Here is a 16,222-nt window from a genome sequence, read left to right as displayed (position 1 = left end):
CGGCCAAACTGCAACAAAAAAAAAATAGCCGGGCGTTGTGGCGGGCGCCTGTAGTCCCAGCTGCTCGGGAGGCTGAGGCAAGAGAATCGCGTAAGCCCAAGAGTTAGAGGTTGCTGTGAGCCGTGTGACGCCACGGCACTCTACCCGAGGGCAGTACAGTGAGACTCTGTCTCTATAAAAAAAAAAAAAAAAAAAAAAAAGATTATGTATCTCATGCAAAAGTGTTTTACCTGGAAGATCTGACTTCTAATTCACAGGAGTCCTTCATCAGTTAGAGCTAGGTAGCACACTTAAGCTCACGTGACCCATTAAAGGGCAACATCACCAGGTGGACTTGAGGGCGCTTCAAGTACACTGCTCTGACGCACCAAGAACTCGATTGCTTGGCATCCGCCTCAGAGCCTACCCACGTTTTTCCTATCCAATTTTCTTGGAGCAAAACCTAGGGATTAATTAAAATGAAACTGCACAAAGTTCCTATGAAGGGTGTGGAAAACACGGATCCTTAAATATCTGTCCTCCACCCCAAGTATCAATATCAATAAACTATACTCACAACCTTGGATGTTTAAAAATGCAGTTTATTTCTCTTTCCACTCAAGGGTTTTTTTTATCATTAGCATGTTCTCATACTTTTACCAGGACCCAGTGGTTGGGGGAATGCTGGTCCTTTAACAGGTGAGCAGGGGAGGAGCTGGGACTCTTAAAACCAGGAGCAACAAGTAGGCCCTGGCCCAGGCTGCCATGGCTAACCGAAGCCAAAGGGATGACAACAGTCAGGCAGTGGGTGTCAGCAACAACACGTCACCAAGCACAGGCTGTGGCTGGTGGCATCCGTGTGGGCAGTCTTCTTTCTGTCTCCTATCCCTGTCTCTCAATCCTCCCCTAGAGCCTGGCTGGGGAAGTGAGAGGGTGGGTATTTATGGAGTCTGAGACCCAAGAGTCTTGCTCCTCGAGACCTTGGGTCAATAGTTCTCTGACCACCTAGCTGGGAGGATACCGTGGCTGTTTTGGGGTGCCATACCATCTCTACTGACTAAGGAGAAGGGTATATCTGAGTCTCTTCCCTGTCTCAGGTTTACCTTCCCAAGGCTGGCAATGCTCTCTCGCTGGAGGATGCAGCCCAGGAGGAAGCCTGCCAGCCTGCCAGGATGGAACGCCTTGAAGGTATCTCTAAGTGGGTACTGGTGTCTAGATAAAAAGTCCTGCGATGTGGAGGTTTGCTAGTCTGCTTCACACATGGGCTTGGGTGTCCAGAGTCACTGGAAGTTGCTCCAAATTTTCCACTTGCTGGCTTTATCATGCTGGGCAGCTGAGATCACTTTTCTGAACTTTATTTTTCTCACCTACGTAGTAAAATTATCAATGACACCCTGGACAGCCTCGTATAATTGGTAAATGAACATAAAGTACCTGGCACAGTAGGATTAAATTGCAATGAGTTGGGGCAGCTGGCACTTGTTCAGTTAAAAGAGGCAACAGGCTCAGAGACTGTGGCTCAAGCGGCTAAGGCGCCAGCCACATACACCTGAGCTGGCAGGTTCGAATCCAGCCCAGGCCCGCCAAACAACAATGACGGCTGCAACCAAAAAATATCCAGGAGTTCTGGTGGGCACCTTTAGTCCGAGCTACTTGGGAGGTGGAGGCAGGAGAATCGCTTGAGCCCAGGAGTTGGAGGTTGCTGTGAGCTGTGATGCCACAGCACTCTGCCCAGGGTGACAGCTTGAGGCTCTGTCTCAAAAAAAAAAAGAAAAAGAAAAATGGATAGAGCTGTTGGGTGGAATAAAGAAGGTGAAGAGGGGATGTGGAAAGTGAAGGTATTTGGCACCTACCAGACTCCATCTGGGTTAGTCAGGGTGGTTTGGGAAACCCTGGGGTAGGGAGGCTGAGCTGAACCTAGAGAACAGGAGGTGCCACATTCGAAGGTGGTGCTGAAGATGGTTCACGACCAAAACACTTTTGAGCAGCAGCCTTTTCAGACAAAACTCCTGCATCCTGAGCCCCTGTCTCTCTTCCTCTTCAGGCCCACACTTAACCCAAGAGCCAGGCAAGACTTGCTGTCCCTTGGTTCCCAAGGAGGAGCTGGTATCTGCCTCCCAATTGAAGGAAGAGGAAGAGAATGAAGATAGGGAGGAGGATCTGGATCCTGATCTTGCTCCAGACCCGGAGGAAGAGAATGGTCTTGGGGATCCAGCTGTACTGAGTGCTGTCCGTAACACCCAAGTACTGTGGCAGGAGGAGATGGGAGAGTGTTGTCAGAGCCATCTCTAGCTCACAGGCTATTGTTAACATCCCTCTCTTCTCTACCTTTTTCTAAAACAGGTTCTGGATTAACACTTTCCATTTTAGTCTTGAACATGAGTCAGGGACTCTCTCATTCCCTCTTTCCTATAGTCTCCCTCTTGGTTGCTTTATTTATTTATTTAAAAATAATAAAGACAGGGTCTTACCTGTTGCTCAGGCTGCTCTCAAACTCCTGACCTTAAGTGATCATCCCATTCAGATTCCCAGAGTGCTAGGATTACAGGCATGAGCCACCACATCTTGCCTCCCTCTTAGTTTCTGATGCTGTCCTCACCTTAAAACCATTCTAGCAGGCCTGTGCATCACCCATAGGTGGTGGCCCTGCTACTGTTGCTGAAGGTGAGTCACCTTTGCCTGATCCTGGGTTTCTCTGTCTCAATTTCTGGCATTTGTTCCCTTGGACTCCCATAGCCAGTAAACAGAGGAAAAGACTTCCTTGTAGAGATGAGATGAGAGTAGCTTTAGAAGCTACTTCTAAAATACAGTAGTTCCCCCTTATCCATGGTTTCACTTCCTATTGTTTTAGTTACCTATAGTCAACCACGGTCTGAAAATAGATGAGTACAGTACAAAAACATAGTTTGAGAGAGAATACATTGACATTAATTTTGATTCTGTTATATTATTACAATTGTTCTTTTTTAATTATCTCTTATTGTGCCTAATTTATAAACTATCATAGGTATGTCTGAAGAGGAAAAAATATCGTCTACTTGGGGTTCAGTACTAGCCACAGTTTCAGGCATCCTGTGGGGGTGTTGGATTGCATCCCCTGTGAATAAGGGGGGAAATGTACTAGTCTTACTTCTTTCAGAGGAGGAGAGGAATCTTCACCCAGTTGACTTTGAACCTGATGAAGGGCTAAGCTGCTGCTTCCTGGGTGTTGGAATGGCTGGTCTTTCTGCCATTCCCATATTGAATGTAGAAGACCCATTCAGGCCTGTGTTTTCCTCCCTCCTATTCCAGAGAGGTATGCTTAGGTCCCATGGAGTCAAAGACCCTGGTGTGCTGGGAATGTCACCTGCCTCCTTTCTGTTGCAGGTAAGTCTCCTACAGTCTCTGCCCTGTGAGAGGTGATTGGGTACTGAGGGGAATTCCATCTATTACGTCCAATCTACTCTTGAGGGAGGAAGGTGTACCAAACCAGGGGCATAGATGGACAACTGGCTGTTCGTATGAGAAAAGACAAACTAGATTCCTACTCCTACCTTATGAAATATTTCAGCCGATGAGCAGCCCTGAGCTCATGGCTGGAAATAGCCCCTGCCCTTCCACTATCTGTATGATGGGGACGTGGCCTGAGGTAGAGAAATTCAAGGGCCAGGAAATCCTGCAGGGAGAATGATAATTGAAGAAAAAAGGAAATATGAGTACTGCCCCAAAGGCTGAAGACAAAAGCCTAAGAGAAGACTTATAGAGAGGCCATCAAGAGGTGTTAATGCTCTAGATAGCAAGAAAAACACATGCCCCCTACATTGTCTGGTACTGAAGAGCAGCTTCCTAGGAGGTGACAAACCCTGCTGAAACAACTGGCTGGCTTGAGGGCCCCCACCCAAGCACAACAAAATGTTGGGTGACATTCTTGAGGGAAAAGGCAGTTGAGTTCACAGAGCCTTAGCAGCAAAAGCAGCACTCTTTTAGAGATGGCCCTTTCTCAGACCTCTTAATTCCCCTCTCAGACCCTGGACTACCTGTCAGCAGTCTCCTTCTGGCCTATGTTTCCCAGCACCAGCTCTCCAGCATGGAACCTTGGAACTCGACTACCCTCACCAGACCCATCTTTCTTCTGTAGCCTGCCGGCCTCATGGCCCCCTAGATTCAGGTACTGTTTCAGGGTTCCAAAAACTCCAGCATCAGGACAAGCTAAGTTTCTCCCTAAAGGTCTCAGAGGTGGTGGCTCAGGAGGGGCCACCTGGTGGCTGCTCCTACCAGTCTGCCACAGAAAAATACAGAAATTTATTGACAGAACTGAATCTAGTCTTCCCTTCCTCACAGATGAGGAATGAAGCCCCAGGGAGATTAAATATTCATATGAGGTCAATTAGCATGACAGAACTGAGACTAGGTCTCAGAACTTACCACAACTAGGCCAAAAGGTTTTCTACTGTGCCATGATTCCCTGCAGCCATATTGCAGGAAAATAAATTTGGGGGGAATGGGAACCCTCTTGGGCTGGGATTGTAATATGTATGAGACTGACTTTGGGGAGGCACATAAAGACAAGATTCCCTTAGATGTCTACCTGAGCTTACCAGGGGCTGAAGCAGATAGGAAGCTAAGCGTTCCTTCCATCCAGCCCAAGCTTCTTTTTAAGTCTTTCTAGTCACCTGACTCAGCTCCATCCTCAGCATCAACGGATCCTGCAACAAAAGCAGCGTGGTCGAACACCAAGGTGAAGCCTAGACAAGGAGGAGCAGGGTTAAGGGGAGCACGTCTGCATGCTGGGTATTTCCTTGTGACCAGCCACCTCCTCCAAAGCCCCTGCACAGTTAAGACTTTCCTAATGTTTCCCCCTCTATGCCCACCCCCATCCTTCCCAGAGACCTCCACTCCCTGTTCACCACTTCTTGGGAGGTTCTCTGCGGCAGGGGTGGGTAGGTCTAAAAGGTTGCTCTTTCTGGTTTGAAGTCCCTCAACCAAGAAGCCTTGGACTCAGCAGCCAGATGCCTATGCTAACCTCATGACCCGCAAAGAGAAGGACTGGGTGATAAAAGTGGAGATGGTTCAGCTGCAGAGTGAGAACTCTAACATGGATGACTACTACTATCAGGTGAGCCCCAGGGTGCTTGTCCCAGCCTCTGACCTCAGGGTCAAATAGGCCTTGATTCCCTATCAGGGGTCCTCAAACTGTGGCCCGTGGGCCACATGAGGCAGTGTGATTGTATTTGTTCCCGTTTTGTTTTTTTACTTCAAAATAAGATATGTGCAGTGTGCATAGGAATTTGTTCATAGTTTTTTTTTTTTTTTTTTAACTATAGTCTGGCCCTCCAACGGTCTGAGGGACAGTGAACTGGCCCCCTGTTTAAAAAGTTTGAGGACACCTGCCCTAGACTCTCTGATCTTTTCTGATTCTCTCTTTGGTTCACAGAGACCAAGTCTGTTCAAGTGAGAGAGACCATCACTACACAGTAGGGGCAGTATTTCTAAACTTGACATCTCAAGCTCATTTCTATTCTCCTACACTCACTCCATCAGACGGGATTATTCACCGTTCCCCACTCGGGTTTTGTCTCCATTCTTTGCTTAAAAGTTTGCCTATTCACCCTGGAAATGTGGATTCTCCCATCTTTACAAACTTTTCTGGGTCTTAGAAACGTCTTGTTATAAATATGCACCTATAGCTTCTCGGCTTTTTGGCTAAGATCAAGTGTAGTATCTGTTCTTATCAGTTTAAATATGCACCTACTTACCTTGTATGTTTCAGGTCTAAAACACAGGCATCTCTGATAAATAGTGGGATTCAATTTGTTGAGCAAACGCTTCCAGATATCAACTCATTTCCCCTTGCTTCCTACCCCCTTTATTTATGAAGCAAATCTTTGTCAAACATGTTTCCAGAGGTCCTCAAACTTTTAAAACAGGGGGCCAGTTCACTGTCCCTCAGACCATTGGAGGGCTGGACTATAGTTTTTAAAAAAAACAAACTATGAACAAATTCCTATGCACACTGCACATATCTTATTTTGAAGTAAAAAACAAAACGGGAACAAATACAATCACACGGCCTCATGTGGCCCACGGGCCGTAGTTTGAGGACCCCTGGAAGCTGTTTCATTTTCTCCTCAACATCCATAAGCCCTCTATGAAGGTCCCCACCTTTATCTCCTTCCAATTTACATTAGTCTTCTTCCCACTTTCCTTACACCAAGCCTCAAACACCCTCTTTTTTTCTGCTAGGGTCACTGAAAGTGAAATGGTTTTGTACTCTTGCATTTTTGGCATTACTTCTAAACAAATAAGCCTTATTCAAGTAATTGTTGGATTCAGTGGCTTTAGTTTAGTATTTCTCAGCTTTAAGATGTTTAAGCTGCTAAGCAAATCAACAGAAGCATAAGACTGAGCTAGAAGCCAACTAACAAATACATTAGTTGTAATTAGATGTAACAAATACATCCATAGTATGTGTTCTGTACTTCAAGCTGCCAGTGGCCTCCACACCATTAGATAACTTTGATTTTGGGAAAGCACAGGTGGGATCACAAGATTAAAATGGGAAGGAAGAGGACAGGTGGTGTGCAGTGTGTGTGTACTTGGAAGTGAAGGATATAGGAAGTTTGCAGATGCTGGAACAGGTTTGCTTCCAGGCTTTCCACATGGTTCTCTGCCTTGTCATCAGACGTGGTGGTGAGACTTTGCTCTTCAAGTACCTGGTATAGGAATTCCAAGACAAGTGACATGGGGCCCAGGGTGCTTAAACACTTTAGAATAACTTCTAGGAAATCTAAAGGTGCTAGCATCATTAGCTAGGATGATGGAATGAATGCTGTAGGAGTATGTGAAGAGGTTGCACTTGAGAACATTAATGCTAAGTTCAGAAGATGAGTATAGTGTTTTTTGGTTTGTTTCCTATTCCATGGATTCTCAGAAGTATTATCAGAAGCTGGATAAGAAGCAGAAAGATGAACTACTTGGACAAAAGAACAAGGTTGAATCCTCCCTCAAGTTGGTGACACCTTATATACAGAAGGCAGAGGCTTATGAGTCAGGTAGAGCCAGCACCGACCTGTTTATTTGGGTTGGGCATCTGGGTGGAAAGCAGAGGGCAATATGTCTCTGCTGGCTCTTTTCATGCAGTTGTTCGAATTGAGGGTTCGCTGGGCCAGGTAGCTGTATCAACATGTTTTAGCCCTCGCCGAGCTATTGATGCTGTATCCCATGGAACTCAAGAGCAGGTAGGAACATGATCTTCCCAGAACCTCTCTTACTTCCCTGCTTGGGAGAAAGGTCTATAACACTCATGTACGAGTACATAATGTGACCTAAGAGTGAAGAAGTGTGATCAGATTTTATATCTGGCTTTCAGTTCAATTTCTAGTGAGTCAAAGGAGGGTGGTATGGCTGATCACCTGGCACTCCTGTCTCCTAGGATACAGGAACTGCAAGTAGCCAGAGGCTTCAGGTATTATATAGGATTGAGAAGGTGAGAGAATCAGTTCTTTGGGGATGAGTTCCTAACTTACCTTTGAGAATGGGATGTTGCTCAAATTTACTTTTTCCACCCTCAAATTCTCAGATGTTCCTTCAGTTACTAGAGATAGAGGAGGGCCAGAAGGATGGGCCACCACAGCCCTATTTCTCCAAGCAGAACAACAAGATTGAGCAGCTATTCCAGGCCTTAAAGCCCCAGGAGCACAATAACCTGGAGTGAGTATGGGAGGGTCCCACGTCAACCCAGGAAGGGAAAGAGCAGCAAGGACATTGGCCTGGCTTCTGCCTTTCCCATCTGACATGTAGCCCTCTCAGCTATGCTGAACCCTGAAAATGCTCTCATTTTTCTCGTAGGGGGGCAGCAGATGACTTCCTGCAGGTGCTATCTGTGAGGAAGGGGAAGGCCCTGGTGGCCCGGCTGCTCCCCTTCCTGCCCCAGGATCAGGCTGTTAGCCTTCTTCTGGCTATCACCCACCATCTGCCCCTCCTCATCCGAAGGGATGTGGTTGACCAGGTACTGCGCCATGGCATAGAGCAGCAGTTCTCAACCTGTGGGTCGCAACCCCTTTGTAACAATGAAAATACATCTCAGAATTAGGAAGGTTGAGAACCACTGGAGTAGAGAATTGTCTCCTGGGTGGTTTAGGGACCTTTCCTCCTTTCCACTCCCCAGCCCCCAGTAATGCCAGAGAAGATTCTGGGCAGTGAGAGTGCTGGCCTTGCCACTCTCAGGTGAGGAAGTTACAGAACAAACTATTATAGGCACAGTGGATCATATTCAGGTATGACGAATAATAGAAAAAACAGGTGTATGGCTACACAGGTGAATGTGCTCTGGAGGTTTGAGAAAAGATAAAGACTCCCTGGCAAGCATGGAGTCTCATATCTACTTTTTTTTTTTTTTTTTTGTAGAGACAGAGTGTCACTGTACCGCCCTCGGGTAGAGTGCCGTGGCGTCACATGGCTCACAGCAACCTCTAACTCTTGGGCTTACGCGATTCTCTTGCCTCAGCCTCCCGAGCAGCTGGGACTACAGGTGCCCGGCTATTTTTTTTTTTTGTTGTTGTTGTTGCAGTTTGGCCAGGGCTGGGTTTGAACCCGCCAACCTCGGCATATGGGGCCGGTGCCCTACTCACTGAGCCACAGGCGCTGCCCCTCATATCTACTTTTCTAAGATAAGGCATCCTAGAATAAGTGGATACTGAAGGGACTTAAAGAGGGAGAATCATGAGTTGGAGATAGGCCTGTTTTTTGTTGTTGTTGTTTTTTTTTTTTTTTTTTTGAGACAGTGTCTCACTTTGTTGCCCTCCATAGAGTACTGTGGCATCACAGCTCACAGCAACCTTAGACTCTTGGGCTCAAGTGATTCTCTTTCCTCAGCCTCCCAAGTAGCTGGGACTGCAAGGTGCCCACCACAACAAGGGCCCGACTATTTTTTAGAGAGAGGGTCTCGCTCTTGCTCAGGCTGGTCTCAAACCTGTGAGCTCAGGCAATCCACCCGCCTCAGCCTCCCAACGTGCTAGAATTACGCCTCACGCCTGGTGGAGATAGGCCTGGTAAGTCACCTGACCAGGAAGGTGCCAAAGGCAGGTCAGCAAGGAAAGAGCCGGTAGGAGAAGGAAAAGTTTTATGGCATTTGGGAGAGATTCTTACTGATCATCTGCAGGCCCTACAAATGTTGTTCAAACCTCTGGGAAAATGCATCAGTCACTTGACCTTCCATGAACTCCTCCAAGGACTCCATAGTCTCCTGCTGCTGCCACCTGGCTCCTCTGAGCGGCCAGTCACTGCTGTGCTTCAAAATCAGGTAACATGTCTGGGAGGCTTTTCTCTTTCCATAGATGGCTTCCAGGTGGAACAGCTCTTCTCTCCACAAATCTTATCCTCTTTGATGCTTCTCAACTTCTATTGCGCACAGGATCACCTGGTGAGCTTATTAAACCTGGTTCCGTACTCTCACCCACATAATCATTTGTAAGTAGGTCTGAGGGGGGCCCATGGACCTGCTTTTCTAACAAGCTTCCTGATTGCTGCTGCTGGTATGAGCCTTTTGAGCAGAGGTCTCCAAACTTCTGATTGTGTGTCCCTTTCATTAAGTTCTGAACCATATCATCCATATTTTTATAAATCATGTACATATAGTGCACATATAGTAATATATAGGATATACAGACATGTAATATTAAGTACATAATAAAGTTTTAAAGGATGAAACTCTAGATGTGAAAGTTCTGATATCATCTTCTAGGATCTCAGGATTATTTTGTGTAACCCACTCTGAAGATCTTGCTTAAAGTAGAGCTTCTTAAAGTGCAGTCTATAGAGTATATGCCTCAGATTTCTGGATCCATATCTGGTCTATAGACTGATGCCCTGAAATAAACACTAGAAATAAACACTTAATCAGCTCTCCAAGAGTGTCTTTTGGGAAGTTCAGAGTAGTGATTCCTTTAGAAAGGTCTGAGTTCTTTGGCTCACAATTGTAAAATCTGACAACTCTTGTGGGTACTGAATGCCATCTATATATGTGAACCTGCTCCTTAGTTGGGAAGATAGTTGGGAAGCCCTGATTGCCAGGGTAAACTCATTTTGCCCTGGAATGTATATCATTTGCAGTTTGGAATATCTTTGCTCTATGCCCTGCTGAGTCATGGGGAACAGCTGGTATCCCTGGAATCTCCCCAAGAGGAACCAAATCGTGACCATTGGTAAGATCATACTATTGCAATACCTGTAGGATGTGGAGGTTGAGCCAGATGAGATTTCCAGAGTGGCATATTTAAGTACTGGGTAGAAGGAGAAGCTGTTCTGCTTTTTTCTTTCTTCCTTTCTTTTCTTTTCTTTTTCTTTTTCTTTTTCTTTTTTTTTTTGCTATACAGCCTACACAGTAATTAAAGGGACAAGCTTTAAGTCAAACAGACCTAGGTTTGAATTCTGGCTCTGTCACTTACTAGCAACATATCTTTGGGGCAAGTTATGTCACTATTTAATCTGTTTATCTATAAACTAAGAATGATGGAACTAACTCCTTTAGAGTTCTTAAGATTAAATAGGAAGGAAAATGGATAAAGCACTAAGCATTGCCTGGCATATACCAATCATGCAAATACTCCCTGTTAATTTCCACCTGGGGGTAAGGGACAATGGTACTGGCATTGGAAGAATAAGAAACCTTGGCTCTAAGTGTTAGTTGCATAAACACAAATATACTTATTTATGTTTATTCCCTCCAGGACAAATATGGTGGTTTTGATTGCCCGGGAGATAGCCCAAATGCCGACAGCCTCTCTGGCAGAACCCCTTAACTTGCCCAGCAACCTACTTCCCCTGTTCTGTCACCATGTGGACAAACACTTGGTTCAGCAGCTGGAGGCTAGGATGGAGTAAGTTATGTCAGAAACAAGGTCATAGCCCCTTTTCAAGCCCAATCTTGGTCTTGTTACTACTCGTCTCCCTACTTCTTTCAAAGTATAGGCATGGAGGATCACGTGTTATTAGAAGTAGTTCTGGACACTCTGGAATTTACTGAGTAAAAAGTCCACGTTAGGATCCAATGGACCATTTCTTCAGCCAAACCTTTTGATTTATCCCTAAGAACGTGGGTCATTTATAGCACTAAGCAATTTGAGGGCAAGAATTAATCTGAGAAACTGAATTATTCATTTAATATAAAATATTCCAGGGAAGAAGCATGAATAACGTGGAGGTCATCTCTGTCCTCAGAATCTGTCTGCTGGAAAGAGCTAGTTTACTAACCAAGTCATATAAATACTTGTAAAATGGAATTGTGTTTGTAGTTAACCCTTGTGCTTTCTGTAGGCTTGCCTGGATCTACTGATCAATTTGTTCTGGAATATGTATACGTGGGAAGTTTAATCATCAATTAGCTGTATGAGCTATGTCTATAGTGATCCAGAAAGTCTGAAGATACTTCTTATGCCGTGATATACTGGGACCCTGCCCCAAACATTTTCATATCCTTCAAAAAGCCAAAATGATGTGCCTAAAAAATAAGGCATAGCATAATGTATAATTAAAGAGATAACAGAATCATGCATTGGGACAAGGTCTCGTTATAAGTAACAAATATGTAATTTCAGAAATTGCTTCACTGTTGTAACTTTTTATAAAGAGAAAATAGCCTTAGCTGAGCTAGGAGGGTTGGATATAAATATATTCCTGGTGAGAGGAAGTGCTTGGTTTCATTTTAACTAACAGCCCATGCATTCATCAAAAATACTGGCTGGGCTCTTAAACACCAGACGCTGTTTTAGGGACAAGATTAACAGCAAGCAAGGCAACATCCCTAGTCTTTTGAAGCTTACATTCTGATTGAACACAAAGTGACACAAAATATCCAGTGATAAATACTATGGTAAATGCAAAACTGGATGGTGAGAGAGTGGAGTGGAGGGAACTGTAGATTGAATGGGCCAGGAAGGCCTGTCAATAGAGGTTACACTTCACACATTCCTTTTCCATGTTCACAACAGTTAAGAAGGTACTACCTTTCCAAAATGCCTACTCCACACCTTCTCTAGCCTCAACCTCTTTGCTCCTCTGCTTCCCATACTGATGAGGAAAATCTCCACTACTTAACCTACTCCCAACTCTCTACCTGTTACAATGGATATATATATATATAATATTTTTTTAAAGACAAAGTCTCACTCTGTCACCCTCGTTAGAGTGCTGTGGAGTCACAGCTCACAGCAACCTCCAGCTCTTGGACTTAGGCGATTCTCTTGCCTCAGCCTCTTGCGTAGCTGGGACTACAGGCACCCGCCACAACGCCCAGCTATTTTTTTTTGTTGTTGCAGTTGGCCGGGGCCGAGTTCGAACTCGCTACCCTCAGTATTTGGGGCCGGCGCCCTACTCACTGAGCCACAGGCGCCGCCCAGAATGGATATTTTTTACTTCATTCAGATCCACACCCTCATGATGGATCTGCACGGTAAGCCGCAGTCCATGCTACTAGGGAAATTGTACCCTTTCAGAGCCTGTAAACAACCAGCAAAATAAGAGAGATAAGGACCATGTTCCAAGGGAACAGGAGGCAGCTAGGCTAAGGAGGCTAAAGGAAAGTGCCACAGCTTTCTCCGTCCCAGACTACATAGAAGGTGCCACGGGGGAAGAGTGCTGAAGCTTTGCTGGAGCGGTTGGTACCGCCCCCCCCTGGCATGGTACCGAAAGGGCAGGGCCAGCCGAGCAGCTCCTGAGAGTCACAAGGCAGAGAGCGCGGCGCTGCCCATTGCGCATGCCCACAACGGACAGGTTCCGGGAGGCTCGGCTCAGGTGACCGGAAGGAACGGTCCGGCCGGGATGGCTGCAGAGGAGGGGGCTGGGAGTGCTGCTTCGGCTGGCTGTAGTAGCTGCCCCGCGGCCATGGAGCGGGTTCTACCCATGCTTTTGGTGTCGGTTCCCGCCGAGGCGACGGGGAAGCTGGGATCCCGGGCGCAGCTGCACAGACAGCAGGAGGCTCTGGGGAGCCTGACGGCTGAGGGCTGCCTCCGAGTGATTTCCTTGACGCCTGGGGGCCGAGGCGGCGGTGGCTGCTGCCTCGAGGGCCCCTTCCAGCAGTAAGTGCTGAGGGAAAGCGCGGTAATGTGGTGGGGAGTTTGGAGGTTCCTCCAGCAATGTAGGTGTCTGGAGAGGGGTGACAGCTGCGGGAAAAGTTTGAGTCGAGCCCGGTTCCCTGTCAGAACCATTTCCCCTGCCTGAGGCTGAACACTTGCCTTGTTGCATTCCCACACCCTTGCTTCCCTTTTGGGTGGGCGGAGACGGCGTCTTGCTTCTCTGCCACCTGCAGCGAATCATGCCCATTTTCTTTCCATTGAGTCAGAGATGATCCGCAGCTGACTTCTAAACTTTGCGTCATCTCATACCTTTCTCTTGTCCTTGAAACGAATAACATTTTCCTTCGCATACAGGCTTTCTTCAGGGATAGAGTCCAGTTGTCCGTTAACTTACTCATTCAACAAATAACTCATCAGGTGCCTACTGCTGCTACCTAGGAGCAGTGCCTAAAAACTTGAGAAAGACGCATTTCTTAAAAGTGAAATACCTATGATTTGGGAAGACAAACGTAATTACAATAATGGGTTACTTCGCCCTTCTGTAACTCTCCGTCTAAGACATCATAAAGTTTGGGAGGGCCCTCTGAGTAGTTGGGTTCTTTTGAATAATAGAAAACAATTTTTTGAGACAAGATCTCATTCTCTTGCCGGGGGTATCTTCATCATGGCCCACAGCAAAAATAGAAAATATTTTAGAAACAATCTCCTCTTTAAGACATTGAGTAGCCAAAGGGTGTTTTACCTTGGAATCTCTAGGTGGGATGACAGTGTTAATTCAGAACACTTCCATCATTACAAACAGTTCTATTGAACAGATATGTTCTAAAATATACCATCTGAGTCTTCAAAGTCTGTAAATCAAGTAATCGATTTCTTTTATAAAGGTTTTGAAAATGTTTAAGTTAGCAGAAGTCTATTTTGTTAAGCCTGAGTGAGCATCACCTCACTCATAATATATATGATTGTTAATATGTTGTGCTTTGATCATGATGGTCCATTAAACATACCAGTCAGGATTTAAAATGAAGGAATAGAGCCTGGTACAGTAATCCCAGCACTTTGGGAGGCCAAGGGGGAGGATCACTGGAGCCCTGGAGTTGGAGACCAACCTGCAACATAGACCCTCATCTCTCCAAAAAAAATTTTTTTTAAAGATGATGGAATAAAAGCTATCATTTCTTGCTCTGATCCCCCTTTTTATCACTCACTGCTATATTCTTGTGCTAATGTGAAGGGACAGAAGGATAGGGTTCTAGAGCAGTTTACTTTCTCTTAAATGGGAGTGTAGAATTAATGCTATCAGGTCAGCTGAACTGTTCTCACTGTGTCCTGAGTGACACACCCCACCATTGTGGGCAAATATCGTTGTTGATCTAGAATATAATCTAAACTTTTTTCTTAGGTTTATATGGGAGGAGTCTCATAACAGCACACCAACTGACAAGCCCAGATTACTTGCTCTTGGTGAAAACTATGAACTGTTCATCTACGAGTTTAATTTGAAAGATGGACAATGTGATGCAACCATTTTATATAGCTATAGTGGGAAGACATTGCAAAAGCTCATTGAAGATCAGGACATCAGTAAGTACCTAAAGGTGATCTTTTAAAAATCTGTGATATTGACATATAATTCTATTTATTATAGGAAATTGCTTCCTAGAGTTGAAATCAGAGAAGATCTGCATTGTCTAGTAGTCAGTAGTCACATGGAGCTATTGAACACTTGAAATGTGGTTAACATAAATTAAGGTGTAAACGTCAAATACATACTAGATTTTGAAGACGTATTACTAAACATGTGAAATATTTTCACTTTTAAATTATATGTTGAAATGATACTTCAGATATAATAAGCTAAATAATATATTAAAATTAATTTCACGTGTTTCTTTTCAGTGGGTACTAGAGAACTTAAAATTACATGTGTGTGGGGTGGCGCCTGTGGCTCAAAGGGATAGGGCGCTGATCCCATATGCCAGAGGTGGTGGGTTCAAACCCAGCCCCAGCCAAAAAAACTGCAAAAAAAAAAAAAAAATTAAAAAAAAGAAATTACATGTGTGACTCACATTATTTTTCTGTTGGATGGTACTGATCATAGTTTCAGAGCTGTTGACTATGTCCTATCCTGTTCTGTTAGAGAGCAGAAAGCAAAGCACTCAGGCAGTAACATACCCTCTACCCTTGGTGATAAGGCTCCTTCTTTTTCTTAAAAAAAAAAAAAGAAGAAGAAGAAGAAACTGATTGTTCTTGTGGGGTCTCCTGAGTAAACTGGCTTTCTTGAATCTTCCTTTTGGTATGCTATCAGACTTAGGTCATAAACAGAAGGAACCAGAGTAGGCCAGTTTTATTCATCTTCTTACCTTCCAGTGACCCCTTGCTTAGGTAGTTGCTAAGGTAGGTCTGAACAGTAACTGCCTAGAGTTGGACTAAGTGCAATTTCTTTTTTGTTATGTTTATAAAATCAAATTTATCAGTTGTGATATTGTGAACAGTGTATTTGAAATAATATCCTTTTGTTTTGTAGGTATTTCCTTATTGTCTTTGAGAATTCTGTCATTTCACAATAACACGTCCTTATTGTTCATCAACAAATGTGTTGTCCTACACATTATTTTTCCTGAAAGAGATGCGGAAATTAGACTACTCAACTGTTTCATACTACCCTTGCCTGCACAGTCAGTGGACATGATTGTTGATGCACAGCTCTGCAGAGGAATTCTTTTTGTTTTGAGTTGCTTAGGCTGGATCTGTATCCTTGGCAGTAAAGATGTTTATTATAATGTAGAGGAGGAGAATACTTAGAAAGAGGAGCATTTTCAGGCTTTAGTTTTGGGGGCTGGGATGTAGAAAGAGTGGTTAGTTTTCCTGTAAAATTTTGCAAGGAAAAAGATCTGCATAAACTTAAAACACTCAACTATATTACTTTACGTTCTATTTTAATATTTTCTAGTACATACATATATCTTTCATAATTGTAATCATATTACCCATACATATTTGTGTTCATTTAAAACTGTGTATGCTCTGCATTACCAATTTATTCAAAATATTTTTTTTTTTTTTTTTTGAGACAGAGTTTCACACTGTTGCACAGGCTGGAGAGCCATGACATCAGCCTAGTTCACAGCAACTTCAAATTCCTGAGCTCAAGCAATCTTTCTGCCTCAGCCCCCCAACTACCTGGAACTACA

General features: G+C 44.6%; 2 protein-coding genes and 2 pseudogenes across 5 annotated transcripts in view; 3 read left to right on the top strand and 1 right to left on the bottom strand.

The window, feature by feature from the left end:
- LOC128589234 (glutamine synthetase-like) overlaps positions 1–16,222 on the bottom strand; it is a 159,103-nt pseudogene that overhangs the window by 86,671 nt on the left and 56,210 nt on the right.
- Positions 745–11,428, top strand: PATL2 (PAT1 homolog 2). Its single transcript, XM_053595543.1, has 16 exons — positions 745–783; positions 1,077–1,167; positions 2,024–2,223; positions 3,271–3,345; positions 3,984–4,126; positions 4,628–4,696; positions 4,933–5,074; positions 6,890–7,010; positions 7,099–7,196; positions 7,391–7,444; positions 7,538–7,668; positions 7,807–7,966; positions 9,119–9,259; positions 10,069–10,160; positions 10,686–10,835; positions 11,272–11,428. The coding sequence occupies exons 1-16, from the start codon at positions 745–747 to the stop codon at positions 11,288–11,290; spliced, it is 1,725 nt and encodes a 574-aa protein (XP_053451518.1). The 3' UTR covers positions 11,291–11,428.
- On the top strand, positions 5,642–5,845 carry LOC128589571 (uncharacterized; annotated as a pseudogene).
- SPG11 (SPG11 vesicle trafficking associated, spatacsin) overlaps positions 12,774–16,222 on the top strand; it is a 91,820-nt gene continuing 88,371 nt past the window's right edge. For 2 of the 4 annotated variants that reach the window (XM_053596190.1, XM_053596189.1), the window contains exons 1-3: positions 12,774–13,031; positions 14,431–14,612; positions 15,556–15,780. In XM_053596190.1, the coding sequence (XP_053452165.1) occupies positions 12,775–13,031; positions 14,431–14,612; positions 15,556–15,780 (664 nt within the window). In that variant the 5' untranslated portion in view covers position 12,774. Of the gene's footprint in view, positions 13,032–14,430; positions 14,613–15,555; positions 15,781–16,222 lie in introns of those variants that run through there. The other 2 variants (XM_053596191.1, XM_053596192.1) reach the window with 2 other exon arrangements.

Source organism: Nycticebus coucang, chromosome 6, assembly GCF_027406575.1.
Source record: "Nycticebus coucang isolate mNycCou1 chromosome 6, mNycCou1.pri, whole genome shotgun sequence".
NCBI classification, from domain to species: Eukaryota; Metazoa; Chordata; class Mammalia; order Primates; family Lorisidae; genus Nycticebus; species Nycticebus coucang.
This window is presented reverse-complemented; position numbering and strand designations above follow the sequence as displayed.

What these genes read in the sequence shown, in the direction of transcription:
- PATL2 (XM_053595543.1), top strand. Translation starts at nt 745, where the DNA reads ATGGCTAACCGAAGCCAAAGGGATGACAACAGTCAGGCA. An exon ending in CTGCCTCCTTTCTGTTGCAG is followed by an intron (nt 3,346 to 3,983) that starts GTAAGTCTCCTA and finishes TTCCCCTCTCAG; the next exon opens with ACCCTGGACTACCTGTCAGC. An exon ending in TCATGGCCCCCTAGATTCAG is followed by an intron (nt 4,127 to 4,627) that starts GTACTGTTTCAG and finishes AAGTCTTTCTAG; the next exon opens with TCACCTGACTCAGCTCCATC.